Genomic DNA, 21,718 nt, shown 5'->3' with positions numbered 1-21,718 from the left:
CCAGGAGTCCCAGTAGAGGGGCCACACGACACTGATTGGCCAGCCTGGCCTTTCTGAACTTCCCTCCCCATTTCAGGGAAAGGGGGAGAAAGGGCTTTTGTGTGCATTGTGGTGGTAGAAAATACTCAAGGACAGTTCTGCATACAAAAGTACATTGTTCGAGTCATTCCTCCAGCAGAAATAAGGGAGGGGAATCCAATTAACAGGACAGTATTTCAGAATACTGGATGAGTTCTCTATGCAGCCACCTTCCTCCCCCCCTTTAGGTGCAATCTCATAAGTGACCCCTGCAACTGAAAAACCAATTTGATATCTTTAACCAGCCGTGAAATGTTCTCAATCTACTTACATTTCTCTTTAATCACTATGTGAAAACCCGGGTCCCAAACAGCCTCCTTCCAAGGAGACTAACAGGCTGGAGAGAAATTGGACTAGAGAAAAGGTGTCAAATTCCTAAATTGAAAACTGGTTCCTGGCTTTGGAGGAGGAGTTTAATAAGGATATCAAGAAGAGGAAATGCAGATGAGGGCAGGACAAGTGGGCTCCATGGGGAGTCATAAAGGGTTCATTCATAAAAAGTTATGTGCCCATTATGCCTGGATTTTCACACACTGCCCTGGGAAAATATGCAATGCACAGTTTTTCAGAGCAAGATGCATACTTTCACAATCCGCCCTAATCCTCTCTCCCTCCTGCCAAAGGGGCATTGACCTGCCTCCTCCCGGCAGATTTCATGGCACTGACCCCTCCCAGGGACCAACTCGGCCCACACAATGCACTTGTTCCAAACACAAAAGTTCACTAACAACTGCATTTGGAAACATCAGAGCGGGCCAAATAGTTGGCAAGGAGAATTCCCGCGAATGGAGGACGGTTGCAGGCGCTGGGCCATGCCTTGGCTGAGGCACACACACACACTGCAAAAGTGTGTAAAGTATAAGGCAAAAAAGAAAAAAAAAAAAACAGAAAAAAATCCACCCAAACAAAACAAACCATCACTCACAACAATGAATGGCAAAAGCCCATCTAATCCATGAAAGTGCAGCCAGAGATACCAGGATCTGTAGTGAGAAAATTCTTGTTTCAAGAAAAGGGAGCGACTGGAAATCCCTCTGCCCGTGTCCATTCTCAGGAGTGTGTCTTAGCCCTCTCTGGGGAGCTTCCGTAGTAACAGAGCGCTTCCTCCTCCCAAGCCCTTTAAGTCTATCGCATTCCTGGGGGAGTATAGAGTTGCTAGATTTAGCAAACAAAAATACAGGAAGTCCAGTTAAATTTGAATTTCAGATCAACAGTGAGTCATGTATCTTATCTAGCAATCCGAGGGGAGACCCTTCTCAGCTTCGGCAGTCGCCTCTCCCCATCACTAGGACATCCAAGTTCTGGCCTGATCTCGGCCGCTTAACAGGCTGTGCGGCCTTAGCAAGTTGGTCTGCACTTGGGGGAGCATGGTTTTCTTGTGAAGGTATGGGATACGCGACTCTAAGGTCCCTGCCAGGCTGAGGGGTCTGCGATTCCATGTTCTGATGAAACTCCTCCCACACAACTCCTTTTATTATTTTAATTATAAAATAATACCTGAATGCATTCTTGTAAAAGATTAAAAAAAAACCCAGAACTATGCAGAGCAAACCACGAAGCTGCCCATCGCCTCTGTGGTTTTCTCAGAGGTAACCACCTTCCATGGCTGGATGAAGACCCTCAGAGTCCCCTTTCTGTGTACTTGCTACTAGACAAGTTCATGGGCACAGGTATTTATAGGTAAGCAGGCTCATTCCCTGAACTAGCTTGTAGGGATTTCGATTCTGTAGTCTCCCAGGAATCTGTACTCATAGAAATCTTCCCAGTTGATGCCAGGTTTGGGAACCTCTGCCAGCAGGAATGCAGCCCTCTGTCTTTTTGCCACCTCCAGTCAGTGCTATCTATAAAGCCATGCCTCCTTCTGACTGCTAGCACACACCATGTCTGTTCACAATAGACAGGAAGCAAAACTCCAGGGCAGACAGCCTGTGCCCTGCCATCGGGTGGCATAGCCTATCTGCCCTGCAGTGTACACACTGCTGTGGGTGCTTAGCCCAGGGATCACTTTCTTGGCTTGCTTATCTGGACCACTACCTATCTGATTCCTCCTAATGGCGGTTACCTGGTGCCCCCACTCAGAGCCTACCTTGGCCCCTCTCTACAACACCCACGGACACAAATTCCTACCTATTTGCATCTGTAGGACTTTAAACTCATGGCCCTCAGTACAGAGGGAGCTTACGGTAGGTAACCTGGCTGAGACCCTTTGGCCATACAGAAGCCTAATATCTGCCAGGTCCCCTTGGGTCCAGCTAGAGCCTGTATCCCAGTCTCTTCTGACTTACCCCAGAATCTGATATGAAGTGGACTCGGCTTGTGCATGAAACTCCCCAACTTAGCTCTCTCCTTTCTTTCCTGCCTCCATCTTTAGTTAGCTATCCCAACAGCAGCTCACTCTCAGACCAGTCATTTGAAGCATAACAAGGTGGCTCTTCCACCCACATGAACATATGCCAAGGTCCAAGTTCTCACTGAGAGCTTAGACTTACAGACTGGAAGCCCCCCAGCCCCACCCCCACCCCAACTACAGACCACTCTAAAAATGAGGGCAGCCCACTCTTAGCCAAGACCCTTCGATCTGGCAACTTGTAAATCTGCTTCTCTCTCTCTGTCTTCACCATGGTTGCCATTGATGGGCTAAATGAGTCGTCCTGTCCCCGGATACCGAAGCCATTGGTCCTCTCTATACAACATTAATCCTTCCTGGTCACCCATGAGAGAGCTCTCTTCTGGTGACCAATCCTGAGTGAACTGACATTTCTCTTCATGCCACCTGCCCACTGACTCTCACTCAAAGGTCCACACTGCCTTTTTGTGTATGAGTTCGTGCACTGTTAACCTCCCAAAATACATGCTCATCATAGAAAAATTAGAAAATATAGCTAAACCAGGAATGATAACAGAATAAATTTTTAAAAATAACCCATCATCCTGCAATAATCACTGTGCATAATTCATTTATAGTTATAATTCTACTTGCTATTAATGTTGGAGATCACCAAATGAATTCTTCCAGTTGAATTCAACCCACATAATGATTTAAGCAATTTTGTTTTGAGTAATTTTGGCTACACTCCCCATTACTCTTTGTTTTATCATACCAACCCCATCTTGTTCATTTACACCTTATTTCTAAAGACATCTGAGTTTGCAGGGCCTGTATAATACACATAAGTGTGTTTTTGTTAAAATGGAATCCTACTGCATATGCTATTTTGTCACACTGTTTTTGTGTAACAATGTACAACGAATACCTTTCTGTATCAATAAATAATCATCTCCAACTTTAGTTTTAATGGCTGGATCATTGTCCATTGAAGAGATCTATCATAATTTATTCAGCTAACCCCTACTATCAAACATTTAAATTGTTTTCAATTTTTCCTGCTTCAGTGAACATCCCTGTGGCTAGAGCTCTGCACACTTCCTTAATTAGTTCTCTAGGATAAATTCCAAGAAGTGGAATTGCTGGGTCAAAGGGTATTCACAGTTTTAAAAGCTTTTAACATGTGTGGCCAAATGGAGTGTTCAGACTTTTACAATGACACAGACCCTTGAGAGCTTCCTGTGCCTGCCGTCTGGATGGACCCTTCCAAACATTAATAGCATCACACAGAACGTCTCATCACCCCTCTCTCAAGGTTTTCTGAAGGCAACTCACCCAACAGGGGGGCTTTCCTCCAATAACCATCGCGGACCTCCACGTAATCATACCAGCACAGGCGGCTTTTAAACAAATCCATAGACGTGAAGTTTAAAACGATCTGTAAAGAGTTACCACAAAGTGAGTTTCGGCAACAAAGCCTGAGGAGTTTTGAAAGATTCGTCTTGCAGACCGGTGTTCTCACATTACCCGTTAGCATACAGAGCTCGCAGACCACAGTAGGAGTGTCCTCTCAAAAACACACTCACAGGAAGCCTCATGACATTAAATAATAAACCTTAAGCAGGATGGGGAGTAAACAGAGGAGATGGGTCCTTTGGTTCTGTCTGGGGAATAACTTGAGCTTTTGAAGTCACTAGGTGGTTTACAGAAAGCAAGATGCATTAAAGACGAGCCAGGATGTATTGAGCCTGGGGATTTGGAAGGAGGTAAGGGGTCAGTGAAGTTCAGAGATACGAAAAGATCTTATAACATCATCAATCATTGTAAAGGGTCTGGGGTTAGCCCGAGTGCATCTGAGCACCTCCATGATCAATGTCCCCTCGGCCATGACCTCATTCTTTTGAGGCATGATGCGTCTAATAGCCTTCCGACAGTTTATTCGTTTATTCGTTCATTCATTCACTCATTCATTCCACCATTATATGTTGAACACCTACTGTGTGCCAGTCTGTGTTGGCCAATTGAGACAGGACTCTGAAAGATCAGAAAGATCAGAAAGACAGGACTCTTGCCTTTAGGGAGCTCAGAGAACAAGGGTAGAGCTGAGAAAGAGGGAAAGACAATTAGAACATTATGGAATAAATGTTGAAAAGAAAGGAATGGACAGAGAGGGTATTCAGGAGCCCCAAGGGCGGAGAACTGAATTCTGCCCAGTGATACTGGATGCTTCTCAGAAGAGGTGGCATTTAACCTAATGGGAACAGGGGTCCAGTGGGCTGAGAAGTAGGGTGAGAAAGCATTTTGGTGAGAAGGACTGACATGAGCAAAGGTAAGGGCATGTTTGGGGAAGTGTACTGTATGCCCAGCCTCGGTTGCTGTCTGTGTATCTGGAATGGGGAGGCAGAAGGGGTGAAGAGAAGGAGCGAAGGCTGGGGAAGTGGAGGGTTCAGATGGACTGGGAAGGAAGGTTTCAGTTCTTCTGGACGTCCTGAGGCCATCCTGTGATGCCCCTGTCCACACAGTGGAGGGGGCTAGGGGCCCTGCAGAGTCAGCACACAGGCACTGTACCCATGACCTGGCCATGCTCCCCACCACAACCCTTCCCTCTTAAGGCTCCCCTGGCAGACGGCCCAGACAGATGGCCCTTCTCCCTTCACCCCCATTCAATCCCACCATGCACTGTGCCCATGCCTCCACCTGCACTCAGCAGCAGTGGCTTGTCTAACTCTCAGAACAGCTCAGCATGTCCCTGCTCCATCCTTTCTCAGGTCTTCTTGCTCTGGGGGTCCAACTGAAGTCAGCCCTGCCCCAGCCCCTGCACCAGACCCTATTCGTTCTCCCCCCCCCTCCCCCGGGGGTGGGGAGGGGGAGTTGCTCTCAGTTCAACTCTCTCTAGCATCTTCATTTCCCCCCTTTCTTTTATATTCAAACAGCCCCAGGTCCCTCTCCAAGTAAACCCTTGGGCTGGAAGGCTGCAGGTCAAAGGTCCCAGTGCCCTCTTGGCCAAATCAAAGACTGATTTATCTGTCCTTGTGCTCCGGTCCCCTTTGCTCTGAACCTCTCCTCTCTGGTTTTCGTCACACTGGCCTATCCTCTCTCCACTGTCTCTCTTCTCTGCTGGCTCCTGTCCTGTCCACTTACCATGAGCTGTGAGGGCACCTCAAAACAAAGTGCTTCCTTTCCAGCTTCCCTGTCTGTAGGTGACACCATCGCTCCAATCACTCAGGTGCAACACCTTGGTATTATCTCTAGTTTGCCCCTATTGTTTACCCCAATGCTGACAGACTCTTTTCCTTTAAGAAGTCTGTGTCCCCTGCTCCAAGCCAGTCTCGCTGCCCCTTCAACAGCCTTCCTGCATGGCTCCTGCTGAGAGGATTCCTGAACTCCTAGCTGTGCCCCTGTCCATTCTGCACGCTAGGGCTTCTAGGTCAGTATCGCCCTTATAGCTCACATTTACTAGAGCCTCGTGCTCAGAAAACTTTAGTGGCTCCCTCTGCCCCATCTCCTAAATTAAACTCTCTGCTTACCTTCCAGAGCCTCCAGCGCCCATCCTAACAGGTGGCCTTATTCCCAACGTGCCCTAATATATCCATGCAAATGGAACCCTCCCCAGGCCCAGCTCAAGGGGCCTCTCCATCCTTCCTGCGTCCTTCTCTGATTGCCCAGATGGACATGATCTTTTCCTCATTGGAACACTCCCCTCTGTTTCTTACAGTGATTCCAGAGCAGGTGTTTTCATAGTCAGGCAGATCTGGATTTCTTCTCAGCTCCACCACTTACTAGCTCTGGGATCTTGGGAAAATATTTGTCCTCTTGGACCTTTAGTTTCCTCATCCATAAAACAACACACACAGCACTGGGTTGTTGAGGGGACTGGACAAGAAACCGTATAGACAGTGAATAGTGCTATGCCTGGCATATAACAGCTGCTCAATAAATGGCGATTTACAAAATCAAGCTACACCGAGTGCACACTTAGCGCACCACACACTGGACACACTAAGTGTTCTTCACAGGTTGCCCATCTTGTTTGATGTTGGGAGTACCCACCTCTTCCCTTGGGACAATCCCACCCAAGGTGCCGGTCGCAGGACAACTAGTACCCTTGTTCCACAAAGCTCTATGACCTCCTAGGAAATGAACAGTCAGTATCAGAAAAACCAAGCCAGCTCACCTCCTGTGTTGCTGTAGCGTGTGTGTGTGTGTGTGTGTGTGTGTGTGTGTGTGTGTGTGTGTGTGAGAGAGAGAGAGAGAGAGAGAGAGAGAGAGAGAGAGAAATATGTTGCTCTTCTTTCAAGCTAGAACAGTGGTTCTCAACACTACTTGCACCTTGGAAGCTTAAAAAAATGTTGGTGCCCAGCAAATGCCTCTCCTTCAACTAAATCAGACTCCCCAGGGATGAGGCGGGGACCCTAACTAACTTCTAAGTCTCTTAAAGACAGAAATTGTACCTTTGACTCCCTTTGTGATCCCTCATTGCTCGCATTCAGGTGGACTAGCTCAGCAATGCTTGCTAGCCGGTTGCAATAGAAAGCTTTAGCCTTTGCTTTTTAAAACTTCAGAAAGAAACTGTTATTACAACTTCCTGTTATTACAACATATTCATGATCTGAATGAACAGGATAATTATTTAGGCTAATTATGGTAAGTGTGTTAGTGAGCCATAAAGACTATGGGGGAAGAGGTGAGGAACAGGAGGTGATACTCAAATCAATCAGTTTGCTAATTGCTAGCAGCTCGGGGGGAAGGCTGGGTGAAGCAAAAAGTGAAATAATTGGTTCAGGAATTTCAATGATATGTATTCTTGCCCCAGTCAGCAATAATAATTAAAGCTGGGTGAATCTTACGCCTTTCAAACATATCACAGAGCCTCTGCCACACAGGGCAATTCAACAATTCGAGGATTTCCAGACCCCTTCCTCTCTTTCCTCCTCCTTCCTTCCTCGCTCTCCCTGAGGCCTCCCGCAGGCACAGGGATGGCACATCCACCCAAGGCAGATAGGTCTGGAGTCTCTCGGGCTCAAGATGACAACCACACTGTCATAAATGCTTCGAGCCAGAGGAAGGGTATGTATATGTGGGTATGTGAGTGTATGAGGGCATGTACGTGTGTGTGCGTGCACATGTGTGTGCACATGTGTGTATGTGGGCATGTGAGTGTGTGCATGTATGCCTGTGTGTGTATGTGGGCATGTGAGTGTGTGCATGTATGCCTGTGTGTGCACGTGTGTGTATGTGTGCATGTGTGTGCACGTGTATATATGTGGACATATGAGTGTGGGGGGCATGTGAGTGTGGGGGGCATGTGTGTATATGTGGGCATGTGTGTGTGTATGTGAGTGTGTGTGTATGTGGGCATGTGAGTGTGTATATGTGGGGTTGTGAGTGTGTCTGTGCATGTGTGTGCACGTGTGTGTATGTGTGCGCATGTGTGGGCATGTGTGTGCACGTGTGTGTATGTGGGCATGTGTGTGTACATGTGTAATGTGTGTATGTGTGGACATGTGAGTGTGGGGGGCATGTGTGTATATGTGGGCATGTGTCTGTGCACGTGTGTGCACGTGTGTGTATGTGGGCATGTGAGTGTGTGTGTATGTGGGCATGTGAGTGTGTGTGTATATGTGTATGTGGGCATGTGGAGAGGGCATGTGAGTGTATGTGTGTGTGTGAATGCGTGTTCAAATCTCTATTAGCCTGTCCCCTTTGTGGACTAATATAGGATGGTGGTTAAGCATCCAGCCTTTCAGAGTCAAATTGCCTGGATTCAAACCCCAACTCTGCAACAAACTGAGTGGCTGTGGTCAAGTCCATTTCCTTACCTGCAAATTGAGTGTGGTAATAGCACCTATCACATGAAGTTGTTGTGAGGACTAAATGAGAGTAGCCACATAATATGCTAAGAATAGTACCCAGCCCATAGAAAATGCTCCCAATGGCTCCTAGCCACTATTTCTCTCCAGCTATCACATTGTGTTTAACTTGACATTTAAATGAGCATTTTTAAAAAAAATATTATGAATTAGGACTACCTGTAACTTGGCCACAGGCACCCAAAAAAACTCCAACACCCTTCACCAAACCCCAGGTGCAGGTTTTTCACTTGGTTACTCATCTGTGTACACATCCATTCAACAAATACTTATTGTGTGGCTCTGTGCCATGGGCTGTGTTGGATGCTGGGGGCCTGGGGGTGAATAATCTCTGTCCTCAATGAGTTTAGGGTCTAGAAGGGGATAGCCAAACAAACCAGCAGTCATGATATTGTGACATAAGCTATGATAGATATGACTGTAGGGAGCGAGACCCAAGGGACAGAACGAGCATCGCAAAGATAGCTGCATCTATTCTGAGACAACTTGAAAAACACTAGGATTTGTAGAGAGGTACAGCGAAGAAAACACAAGCTTTGAACTACAGAAGCCCCAGTTCTCAGTTCTATATCTTACTGCAAATTTGGGCAATTGATAAAACGTCTGAGCCTCAGATTCCTTGCCCATATAATGGCTATAAGGAGATGCACTTTGCAATAGGATCAAGAACATATGCTCCTTGGACCAGAGCAAAAGAGTCCCCTGTCCTGGGCTTAGCTTTAGAGGGTCACAGAATCTTTAGGGCCACAGGAACATGTCTATCCAGAGCTTTCCCACTCCTAGACCTCACACCAGGAGCCCAGGACCCTGGAATTCCCTGTCCAAATAGCCCTGAGCCCACTTCCAGACTGTGCAAAGACCTCTGCCTTGGCTCCATCTGCCTGAGGGTAGACAGCACACCTGGGCAGTCCACTTCCCCTGATGGGACAGCCAAGGGTCAACAGTTTGCCAGGTAGGAATGGAGGATGCTCAGGAGTGTGGGCTGGAGTGTCGCCATGGGTGCTCCTGAGATGGAAATGGGGCTGAGAAGAGAAGAAGGGGTCACAGTGGGTTGGTGGCTAGCTCTCCCCATATTGCTGCCTGCCAGAGCAGCAATCTGAGGTGTCAAGAAATTCTAAATTGGATCCTTGCCTTCCTGGGCATTCCGGTGGTGTGTTTACCAAGGTAGAAGGATAGAACCTACTTTGTTTTACAAACTGTGAGCTTGATTTATAACTCAGGTGGACATTTAGTACACAGACCTCCATTTATGAGGGAGACTGGTTGAAAAGTCCAGAAATAAACAACACTAAGCAAGCTGGCACAGTGCCTGGCACACAGTGGGTGCCCATAATACAACAGCTGTTATTACTACTATTGTTAATAATAATAACTCCTCACACACCACCCAACTCAAAGAATGCTATGGCATTTCCTGAGGAAGTTCCACACCTACCTTTTCCCCGGGAGTGACCGATATCCTCCAAACGCAATGGGAATAAGAAGGGTAGCCATTTGGAAAACCAGGTGCGGAAAAGTTTCCCGTTGTGTCCTGCAGGGTCTCCCCACATGCTGCACAAGCAAAACGACAACTGTGATTCGGGCACACGCACACACTCCCCACCTAAGGGCTCTCTGCACAGGGCTGCTGAGCAAATACACCCTTTTACCAGTCAAAGGCCTCAGAACACATTGGTGGAAGTGTATCAGGCAGACTGACGTTTTCCTGGCTGATGAAAGTGAAAATAGGGTCTGGGCACCAAAAAGGAACACCCCAGAGGTTCTTCTGAGGATCTCAGGACTGAGTGTGACCCAGAGCTGGGTTTGAATCTCAGCTCTTCAGTGGGCTGTGTGTTGGTGGCCTTAGTTTTCTTATCTGTAAAATGGGTGAGACCTACCCAGAAGGTTAATGAAATCATCTGCAGTAAATGAAATGGATCAGCTTGGTCTTGGCACATGGTGAGTGCTCCACGCACAGCAGTCTTATAATGACTAATAATATCTGCCACGGAGAGAATACGGATGTGCAAATAGGTGAAGGAAAAAAAACACTTTTTGAAATTCATTTTTGCTGTTAATTTGAATCTTGCCTCTTCTTTTTCTGCTACCCACCCCTGAAGGAGCTGCCAAATAGTCAAGAAAACGGAGAACAATGACCAGAGGCACGAGAAGCTGGACTATTTTACAGGAGGCTCTTCTGCCCTTGAATATTTGAGGGTAGCTAGGTCACGAGTCTAGAACCTAATCCTTATGTATGTGAAAAATATTTCCCTAATTTGTCCTCAAAAAAAAAAAAAAAAAAAGTACCTGTATAAGTACACTCGGAAGCTGCAGGTTTTATATTCCTGACTCCCAGGGACTCAGACCCCAAAGATAAAGACACTGGGTTGCTAGGGGTCCCCTCATATGGGGCCACCCCCAAAGTGTGGGAAAGAAGCATTCTTATGCACGTTGTCCTAAATGCAATTCAAACTCTGCACGGCAACTACCCTCACTTTCAGTTACTACTTGAAACTACTAGGAGCTGCAGGAAGGGATAGCTGGAGAGCGGCCCATCCTCGGCCTCAGGAAATCCTGGATATCGGGGCTTCAATATCATGTTACCGAACAACTGCCAGGCATCATGAGAATTATGCCCGGCAGTGAACACCCCCGAGGGTTCCATGGAAATTATTTCAGAAGAATCATCAACATTCTGCAGGAACAGATACGTTACTGTATGGCTCCATGGTATTTACCAGCTGCCTCGAATCCTTTTGGGAAGTAAGAGGCATATACATTATAACTAAATAAATACTATGGCATTTCCCAGGGAATGCTATAAGGTTTCTCTTTCAATTCAGCAAGGTTATATGATATGTGTGTCCTGCACTGCAGCCCTAACATACTCCCAGATGACTAATAGCTGGATGAACATATTTCCTAGAGTTTCATGATGGAGCAAGCCTCATGCAGCCCTTTGCTGTCCCTGTGATATGGCTCAGTAGGGCAATGTGATAGCCCACATTTTCTAAGATAGCCCCTATTTCAAATATGCTGTCCTGTGATCAAACCGTGTACCTGGTCTGGGGTTTGGAAAAGGTTACTGGACTTGTTAGTAATGGAATTTCCTTCTTCTAACCCAAACCACTGAAATGCATTCTGTCCCATCAGTGGTAAAAACCTGGCAGCTGTGACCAATGCTTTGCATTAAAGTGCAACAGCTTAAAGGGATCAATATGAGCTCACCCCCAAAGCAGCAGGGCGTGTTATGATGCTGAAGCAAAGGGGACAGACGGCAAAGAGGGCTAACTCAAGGGAAGCAGGCTTCTGAATTGGCAGAGAAGTGAGTCTGCTCAAACTTCAGCATACTGTCCAGACTCCAAAGGCAGACTGGTGGCCACTGACCAGCCCCTCGGATGGCTAGGAGAGCCCCAAGACCATAGAAATGACCTCATTTACAGCACTGAGACTCCCTCCACCTTCCAGTGTTTGGAAGCCCTTTCATTCTCTTTCATTCTTTGTTTTCCTGCAAAACGCTTAGTTCTTGTTTTGCCAAAACACATCCCTTCCTCTAATACCTAGACGGGAGAGCTGCTGTTACCATTCTGTGGTGCATGTTGCATTGGACCCCTGTTTGATGTTGTTCTCCTTTGCCTTCTTCCTCTTCTGCACATCAGGGCTTTGCCAGAGAATTCTGCAGCTTCCCCCACAAGTCAAGCTGCGGGTCCAAGACTTGTTATTCACTTCACTACCAGCAATCGCTTCACCATTTGGGTTTCCCATACTGTCTCACACCGCCTAACAGCAGCATGTCAGAAATCACAGTGGCCAGGGGTCAGTCTCTCCAGCTCCCCAAGCTGTTTTCCTAGCCAACGGGAATGTTTGCAAAGGGCGGTTGAGTTGTGTGCTCCACGGAGGCTATGGGGGTCCCGGGACTCCCCAGGGTTCACAGTTACCTGGGCATTTGTACAGCTTCCTGGCTTGAGCTATGTCTCCCTGACTGAGCCGCACACGCTGGCCAATGGTTGGCCTGACGCCATTGTCGTCTCGACGGGGAAGGATGGTGTCTAAGAAAACTCCTCTATAGGAAGAAAAGAGAGAGGGAGAAAGGAGAAAGAAAAGTCAAGGCTGTCAGGCCGTGCGGGCTAGGATTTACAGTCTTCATTTCCTTGCCCATAACCCCATCAACATTCCTACCCCCTGGCCTGCTCTCGTGCTGGCATTTTGAGCATTCTGTTTCATCAGCTGCCTGCTCACTTTCCAATGGGAAAATGACTCTGCCAAGTTTAAAAATATGCCCTAGCCCAGTGGCCTACGGCTGCCTTACTGATATCTACTGAGTATTTCCACGAAGCCCCTGACAGGTCAAGGCCCCAGGGCTACCACCTGCGCAACTGCCGGGAGCAGCATTTAGAGAGACTATGGTGTGAGTGGCGCCCCCTGGAGTTGTGCGGTGGGCAGTACTGAGCATGGATAAGTCTTGGAGAGGATCCAGAGAGAGCTTGGGAACCAGTACAGTGTGAGACTCTCAGGGGCTGGTCAGGAAGTGCTGGTTGATGAGTTGGTGAATAATGGGGGTTGGAGTTTGGGGGCCTTGCTGGCAAGAGGGATAATCAGATGGAAAAAGAGATGAATGCAGAGAACTAGGGGTAGTAGAAAGCCCTGGCCTAGAGATGTCTGTGTGAGGCCTGGCTCTGCCACCTGGATGAACTCTGACAAGTCTCTTCCCCTCTCTGAGCCCCAGTTTACTCCTCTGAACAATAAGACATTGGCCTAGATGATTGTGGCAGCTCCTCTAATGTCTTCTTCTACTCCCACGTTAATGAAATCTAAAATGACCAACACGGACCAGTAGACACCAGGATTCCCAGCTGAGTGCTGGCCCTGCTCACACCTCCATGTTGTGGGTGTGGTTTACCCCCTGACTGAGCCCTCCCACTCTGCTTCCAGACCCCTGACTTTGGAACTGTCCTGAGGGGAGGGCCTTCCCTTGAACCGGCTCCCTCTCCAGTTACCACCCTGTTCCTTTCCTTCCCTTCTTAACCAAGTTACCAAGTTTCTGGAAAGAATTGTCTCTATTCTCCATCTGGCTACTCACCTTCATCCAATTGCAATCTGACCATACCAGCAAGAGTCACCAGTCACCAACCGATTGTCAAATCGGATGGACACGTCAATCTTACCTGCCCTCTCTCCAGCACTGACACCTTTGCAGCCCTCTCCCTCCTCAGACTCTCTTCTCTCTGGTTCCCAAGGCACTGGTCTCTCTGAGCACGAAGTTAGGATCCTCTTCCTCTGCCTCCCCCATGAGCGCTGTTCCTCTGGTTTCTGCTCTCTCTCTCTCTCTTCTCTCCTCTGGGCTTTAACTATCACCTACAGGCTCACAGCTAATTCTCTGATTCCAGCCCCAGAACCATCTGCTAAGCCAGATGCCTGGTGAACCTTCTGCTGGGCTGTCCTACAGGCCTCTCATGTCCAACGCATTCAAAACTGAATGTATTCCGTTCTTCTCCTGCTCCTTCTGTAAACCTTGTCTCCAGAAACTAAATCCAAGGTGCCTTCAGCTCCATCTTCTCCCTGATGCTCTTGTTCAAAACCAGGGACCAGGTCGTATCCATGGCACCTTCTACGCATTCCTTGAACCCACACCCTCCTTCTTGTTCCAGACCACGGCCTCAGCTCAGGCAACCAGCATCTCCTTCCTGAACTCTTCCCAGCGGCTTCCTAACTGGCGTCCCTCTCTCTAGATCTGGTCACGTCTGCTCTATCCCTTATAAGGCTGCAACATGATCGTCCTGAAATGCAAGACCAGGTGTGTGCCCTCTCTGCTTAAAAGACTTTCCCGACTTCCAGTCACCACCTACTTCTCCAGGCCCCTGCCTTCCTCTTCAGGCACATCTCCTGACACCTCCAACTTCACTCATTATCTTAAGGAACACTGAACTCCTGCGAGCCCCAAACATCCCTTACACGTGCTGTCCCCATCTTCTTGTCCACTAGCAAACTCCTGTTCATCCTAACCCCATCAGGTGGCTTTCCCTCATAAGAATCTTTCGAGCCTTTTCTTTCCCTCCCATCTTGAGTTATCATTCCTTCCTCTAATCTCTTCTGATCATACTGTATTGTCTTTTTTTTTTTTTTGAGATGACAGTAATTGATTTCTCTGCTAAACAATAAGTTCCTCCAGCAGAGACACTGGGTCCTTCGTCTCTAAGGCGTCAGGGACTGTACCATTGATGACCTCTAGACATGCTTCTTGAACTAAATCACGCAACCAAGATAGGACACTGTCTTCAAAAGATTTTGCAAATTAGCACACAGGACCCTAGCTCATTTGCTGATATCCTTTTAACATTCCTACCCCTGACATTTAACCACCTGGCCTAATGTCTCTCATTCCCATTGCCTCATCTCTGGGCCCAGAGTCCTCCAGAGAAACTTCCGTGGAATCCTTGGTGTCCCTCATTGACCTCACCAAGTTTTAAATCACAAGTGACAACTCCACATAAAATTCTAAATTCAATCACCTGCTAATCAAAAAATGGGTACTTCTGCCCTAACATAAAATATGTTCATTTGCAATTATGTTCTTGATCCCCCCACTGAAGAAAGACATTTTGCTGCACCAAATGCAAGGCTCATCGCAATGCCTTAGCAACCCAGTCTAACCGACCTGCTGAGGACCACGTCGTCCAGGTGACTTGGCCAGTGGAGAATTCTGCTGTATGGAGAATGAGTTCTCACACTCACTGAGCAGTCACAGGACCTTCCTGTGTGCCAGGCCCTGGCCGGACACTTTACATGCACCATCTCGTTTAATCCTCATAGTACCCTAGGAAGCGGTACCATTGTTATTAGGGTTCCTTGCTACAAGTGACACATGCAAGCCTGCAGAGCTTCAGGGACTCACCAAGAGGATAGTTAGTAATGGAGAGCCAGCCCTACAACCCAGGCATCTTCCTCCTTCCAGCCAGTGTTTCCCACACCCAAGAAATAGTAGACCTTAATGTATATTATAAAGGTTAGAGTAAGAACACTGGTGACTTCAAAACGGCAGGAACAACATGGTTCACACTCAGACAGCTGTTTGGGGCTGGGATTCCTCCCCCTACCCCACCCCGGCATATCCTAAGCCGCCAGCAAGGCGATGGGTTCTGGAAGATGTTTACTACAAGAGGCGTCCCCTGTGTAAACCACTGTACTAATGTCCCTCCTTTTATGTAGGACAACTCTTAGCATTGACATTCTGCTAAACTAAGAAAGGGTTTGGCAGATGCCTCGGGGAATAAAACCGTCAACTCTCAGTTCTCCAAACAAAGACGCCCCTGTACCAGAGAACTAACTGTCTCCTCATCTGCTGGACCCTTGCCCAACAAAATCTCCAAAGACACCACTTCCCACAGCCCGGGTCCAACCAATGGGAGAGGGGAGGAGCTGCAATAAACTGGAAGGAATAAAGTTGGAAGGGGATGGCTCAGTCATAAAGACACATGAAGACTGGGTTTCCCATCAGTACGAATCGCATTTGCCCCTAGATGAGTAAATGCTCTATGGGCCATTGTTTGCTCTTTTACAGAATTAAAGACAATGTGCAAGCTAGCTCCAGGGGACATGTGACCAGAAGTAATGACATGGAGTTAGGGAGTGGGAAAATTTTGACCAAAAGTGGACCAGAAAAGCCCACCAGTAAAGATACCATTCATAAGCGTCCCAGTGAATAAAGCATTTTCTGAAACTCCATGCAGAAAATCGCAGAAAGGACAGTGCAATTATCTACTTGCTATAAAACAGATTTGCCGGAACCATTCTGAACCCTGGGGCAGAGGTGAGAAGATAGTTGTGGTGATTGTTAAAATAATGAATTGCGCCTCCTCATATCCACATCCCTTTAATGTGAAGTTACCACTACCCATTAAGAGGTAGCATCTATTTCTCCATCACTTGAACCTGGGCTGACCTTGTGACTTGCTCTGGCCAATAGAACGTGACAGAAGTAATATCACGCAAGTTCTAGAGCCCGGGTCTTAAGAATCCTGCAGCCTCCCAGCTTGTCCTTTAAGAAATCTGAGTTTCCATGTGATGAAAAGCCCCATCTAGCCTACTAGAGGATGGCAGGTCACACAGAGGAGACCCAAGGGGCCCCAGAGGGCAGGCAGCACAACGGCCAGTCCTGGTACTGGCCATCTTGGACTCCCCAGCCCAGTCACGCTGTCAAATGACCACTGCTGCGGCCATGATCCCAGGCAAGATTATGGAAGCACAAGCCAGAATGTTCCATAATATCATAAAAGATAAGTCATTGTTGTAAGCCGCTAAGTTTGGGGGTAGGTTGTTACGCAGCAATAAGTAATGTCACGGGAGCAGAAGGGGACATCTTCCTCCCTCCAGGGCTGCAGGGAAGCTGCCCTGCTCCTGCCTAGCGGCCCATCACACCCGTGCTGCTTCCTTACCCATCTCCCGCTGACGGGTTCCGGGGACTGTTAATGAGGAACTATTATTTCATGGGTTTGGTCCATGGGCTTCCACTGGTCTATGCTGATAAAATGCTTTACATTGACAACAGTGCTAACGACGGTTATCTCCTGAAGGGGGAAAGGGCTGGCATTATGAGCTAGAGATCACAGGGAAAAAAAGAGACTTTTTTCTTTTCTTGTTTTTTACAAAAAACAAAAAAGAAATGCTGGTGCCAGGAGATAGTCTGTGTGATAATCATCAAGTGTGAACTCTGGCTTCAGAGCTTTGCATATTAACTGGTACATAGCAGACACTGAGAAGGCAGTGCAGTTCCTATATATAACCCATTAGTAGTAATTTATCCAAAATACCCTACATAGTAGATACTTATAGATTTCTCCTTAATGAAGTGACCACCGTATTTGTGAGTATTGGAAACTTCTTCCCTCACCTAGTCTCCAGCACTGCAGATTTCTCTGCCTCCTTTGACTCATTCATTAATTTATTAGTTTAACAAATATTTATTGAACACCTACTCTGTGGCAAGCACTGTGCTGGGGCTAGAAGAGAATGAGATAGTCCCTGTCCTCAAAGATCTCAGTCTAGTGAGGGAGAGGGGAATGCAACAGATAAGTATTAATACATTTACAATAAAGTTAACAGATAAATTATAAAGCAACACCAAGAGTCATGACAGCTACGGAAACAAGACTTAAGCTACAAGCTTCTCACTTGGACCAACTCAACATACTCTCAGTTTATTGGTCTCTTCATTACAACACGTTGCCTGTTGTATCTTCTGACAAAGACCCCGGAGAAGAGTAAAGGGAACATGGTAGCTCATTCCTACACCAGTTGTTCAAAGACGCTGACTTAAACCAAACTGCCCATTAGAGCCCTGGAGTGCAGGATGGAGATCATAACTAAACCAGCTGTGTGGCCACAGGAACAATGCCCCCTAAACACTTGGGATGCTAAGGTTTAGAGGATCTCTCCCATGGTTCTGTGACCTCATCAATAGGATGCTTTCAGCAGCCAAGGAGCCCTGGATGAATAGTTTCCCTTTCACTCCCAAGAGCTGTGTGTCTCCTTAATAAACGATTATCTTTGACCTTTACGGATATAGACACTCATGAAATGGATTGTTTCCCTCTTTGCTGGGACTGCTAGGAAGCACAGGGCAGGATTTGTTGCTAACCCCAACAAGTGTACAAGACTTTATGGCATATATTCTGAATACTAAATTGATTTCAAACTTCAACCTAGTTACCTACCTTTATTTTTTCTCTCCCCTATGCTCAAGTTTCCTCACCATTTGTTTTCTTTTTATCATATATATATATATATATATATATATATATATATATATATATATTGGGAATCACCTCAAATCTTTTTTCAATGGTTAAATAAACAAACAAATAAATAAACAAATAGCAAACAAGCTGGTTTTAAGAGGAGACGGAGAAAAAGTAGCAAGAGAAAAAATATTTGCACGGTGACTCCTTTAACTCAAGGTTGGAAAGATCTACAAAACAAGGGCTAGCAGGGGAAAACTTCAATATATGAAACACTTGTATAGTCTAAAAGCAGGGGCGGTATTGACGATATTTAACACCTGGTCCAGCAAAGCACTAACTCACCAAAGCAGGTCCTGCCAACGCCAGCCGTAAGTAATGGGTCCGGCCATACTTAGGGGTCCTGACAATCATGAAGTGTGACCAGCAGGCGGGAGACCTAGGTCTTTGTTTTCACTCCGACCCCAACTATTCGTGTGCCCTCAAGCTGTCTGGAGCCCTGATTTCTTCACCTCTGAAGTGCATCCATGATTCAGCACCCTCCCAGCTAGGACACATTCTAGCTTCCAATAAACCAAACCTCCTCTACGTAGAACTGGTAAATGCCATCATGCCTACACCATGCTTTAGAAGATTCCCCTACCCACTGGAAATTTTACACAGAGCCTCTAAGTTATTATCCTAGCCAACCTCCTGATAATGTCCCCTTTCCAGTTTGCTGCTTGTGACACTAGGGCATGAAGGAACCCCAGCTTCACAATGGGATTCAATCTTATTAGCGGGAACTGATTAGATAATATTTCACTGCAGCCCAGAGGCCACTGTATTTCAAGGACAGACATGCCAACTGTGCTAGGAGCCTGCAGAGTGCCGTTCTCTGCAGACCTCTAGGAATCCGACCCACGCCTGCGGCAGGCACAGTAAGACACACGTGAGGCATAAACATAGATTCCAACCTTGAGAAGGTGTTCCGGGCGTAGTGCATGATGCTGTCAAAGTCGTACGTCTCTCCCAGAGAGCTCACTTCCCCAGCTTCCATTTTTAAGAAATTATACTCCTGACCTGTGACACAACACTCTGTTAAGGCCTTTGAAAACCAAGGCAGGCACCTGAAAGGAGGCAGAGGCGGGAGAAGGAGGGCCCATAGCAACTTCCGAGAGCTCTGTTAGCCGGATCAGTCAAATAACTGGGTTGGTGGTGCTTCTCGTGGCTGTTTCTAACAGATTGGGCATTTGAAACATAGAGTAAGCCCTATCTATTCTCCCAACCCCACCACCCAACACCCCTCCCCAAATGCCACTCCAAATTCTTAAACTAAGTTTGCAGACAGGTTAGTTTTCAATCTGATTGAAAAAAAAAAATCTCTGCTCTTGCTACTGAAGGAGCAAAAGAAAACAAGTCAGAGTTAAGTTCAGTCCCACATAGTTCACAATTCAGACTCCTGAAAGCATTTTTAAAGCAACTGCATTCCTCAACCAGCTACTTTCATGTTCAATATAACTTCTGTATAAAATAATTTAACATGAGAAAGTATTTTTTTTTAAATCTAGACACTTTATGTGCTTTGGGGCAGAATACTTCTAGGCAGAAACACTGCTTTTACATGTACTCCTGTCCTAATTGCATTTCAGTTTCAAAAAAGATGTGTTCCTAAGTTAGCAAAAATGACTCTCATATAAGCACCAAGGGAACTCTTTTTTTGACTTATCAGCTTTGATGCTGCAACAGTATTCTGGTTGATTCTGTTCCTCTTAGGAAATGGAGTTGGATTTCATCATCATTTACAACATGGAAAGTCATTTTGCTTCTGTTCTAACCTACACGCTATGGAAGATGACCTCTCAGGAAAGGCCACAGATGGATAGTGGCAGTACTGGTGACAAACCCTGCACAACAGGGTCACTGCCACTATACTTACAAATGAGCATTGGTCATTTCCCTGCAACCCCTCTTCTTTACTCCCACCTGACCCCAAAGATGCCACCTTCCTGGCCTTTAACTTCCAGACTCCACACAGGCTCCTTACCTGGCTGGATGTTTTCTCTGATGATGGTGACATGCTGGTCTCTGTCTGGCCGGGTGTGTTCATGCCAGAACCCAACCACGTGGCCCAGCTCATGAGCCACAATGCCAAACTTGTCACAGTTTTTCCCAATGGATATGGCCTGTGGGCCTCCTCCTCTTCGCCCAACATAGGAACAACAGCTGGACAATTGCAGAAATAGCCGGGTCAGGTCAGGGAATAGCAAGAGTCTAATGTCCCTCCCCCACCCCCCCACCCCGTGTGTGTGTGTGTGTGTGTGTGTGTGTGTGTGTGTGTGTAAAATAAACACAATTTTAGAGCTGAAAGTGCTCTGCTTGTCCAACTTCCCTCCCAATATAGGAATAACCTCCAAAAATGATTCTTGACCATTTTGATGGTCATGGATCCATTGAGAATCTGAAGAGAGATATGGCCTCTCTTTCTAGAATAAAGCACATAGCCTCCCCCACCGAGTCTCTGCTGGACCATCACTGATGACAAGGCAAAGAGATGGGGAAGGAGGCAGCTGAGCTTGTGTAAAGCATGAGTCTTGGTACCATTATCAGAGCACCTTTGGGATGGCTTTCCTTCTAGGGACAATTATTTTTTCAAATAATATTTATTCATTATTCCTAACATTGAAAGGTATAAAAAAATAAATTAAAATGGCCGATAATCCCACCACTCAGATAACCTCTATTAAACATTGATATACAATATTTTCTCTCTCTCTCTCTCTCTCTCTGTAAGTCAAGGATCTATCTTTCCTACGCTACATTGGTGACTTTCTTTAAAAACAAAAGAAATTCATGTTAAATTATGCAGATGCCTTTTTAGCATCTATTGAGATTTGAATATGGCTTCTCTCCCTTGACCTATCAATATGGTGAATCATGGAAAAAGATTTCCTAAAGTTGAACTAGTCTTGTATTCCTTAGATATACTTTCTTGGCAGCCCACTCTTCTATTCTCATCCTGCTGTATCCTTTGTGTTGATGTTTTAGTTAGGATTTGCCATTCATAAGTTAGATGAGTCTATAATTTTCTCTTTTTTTGGTGTCATCTTTGTCATTTTGGGGTAGCATTGCCGTGACAGTTCCTCAAAAGTAATTCAGAAAGAAGTGTTCTTCTTTTTCTGTACTCTAAAAACCTTACATAGTACCAGAATAATCTGTTTCTTGAAGGTTTGAAAAAACTCATCTGTGAAATTCTGAGTTGGTGCTTTGGGGGAGAGAGTTTTTCCCCCAATTTTTCAGTTTCTTTCAATGTTACTGGTCTGTCCTAGCTCATTATATTTGTCTTGAAGTCATTCGCATTACCCAAATTTCCACATTTCTTGCCGCAGAGTTTTGCAAAATATTATTTTATGATTCTACTGCATCTGTGGCTATTTCCCCCTTTTTCATTTCTGATTTTGTATATTTCTGCACTGTCCCTTTTTTGTCTTGGTTAGACAAACAAGTAGTTTATAGTTTTTTGTTTGTTTGTTTATTCAAGAAATTCACTCTTCAATTTATTAGTCCTATAAATGTGTTACCTTGTCTATTTTCTTGTGCTCTCATTTGGTTTATTTTGTTGTGGTGGTGGTTTTTATGTATGTATTTATTTTGCTAACTTCTTTGGATATTTCATTGTCATTCTTAATTAGTGATGTGAATATCTGAAGCTGTGGGTTTTCCTCTGGACATAGCTTCCGCCATATCTCTTT

General features: G+C 46.2%; 1 protein-coding gene across 1 annotated transcript in view; it reads right to left on the bottom strand.

Moving 5' to 3' along the window:
* The window catches only part of TLL2 (tolloid like 2), a 115,254-nt gene that overhangs the window by 30,198 nt on the left and 63,338 nt on the right, over positions 1–21,718 (bottom strand). The window contains exons 6-10 of the mRNA XM_019725125.3: positions 20,014–20,192; positions 18,944–19,049; positions 12,192–12,316; positions 9,710–9,825; positions 3,740–3,842 (exon numbers count right to left, since the gene is read on the bottom strand). Coding sequence (XP_019580684.1) covers positions 3,740–3,842; positions 9,710–9,825; positions 12,192–12,316; positions 18,944–19,049; positions 20,014–20,192 — 629 coding nt within the window. The remainder of the gene's footprint in view (positions 1–3,739; positions 3,843–9,709; positions 9,826–12,191; positions 12,317–18,943; positions 19,050–20,013; positions 20,193–21,718) is intronic.

This window comes from Rhinolophus sinicus, chromosome 15 (genome assembly GCF_057876585.1).
Source record: "Rhinolophus sinicus isolate RSI-liver-muscle chromosome 15, RSI-T2T, whole genome shotgun sequence".
Classification (NCBI taxonomy): domain Eukaryota; kingdom Metazoa; phylum Chordata; class Mammalia; order Chiroptera; family Rhinolophidae; genus Rhinolophus; species Rhinolophus sinicus.
The sequence above is the reverse complement of the archived record's forward strand: the minus strand, read 5'-3'. Positions and strand labels throughout refer to the sequence as shown.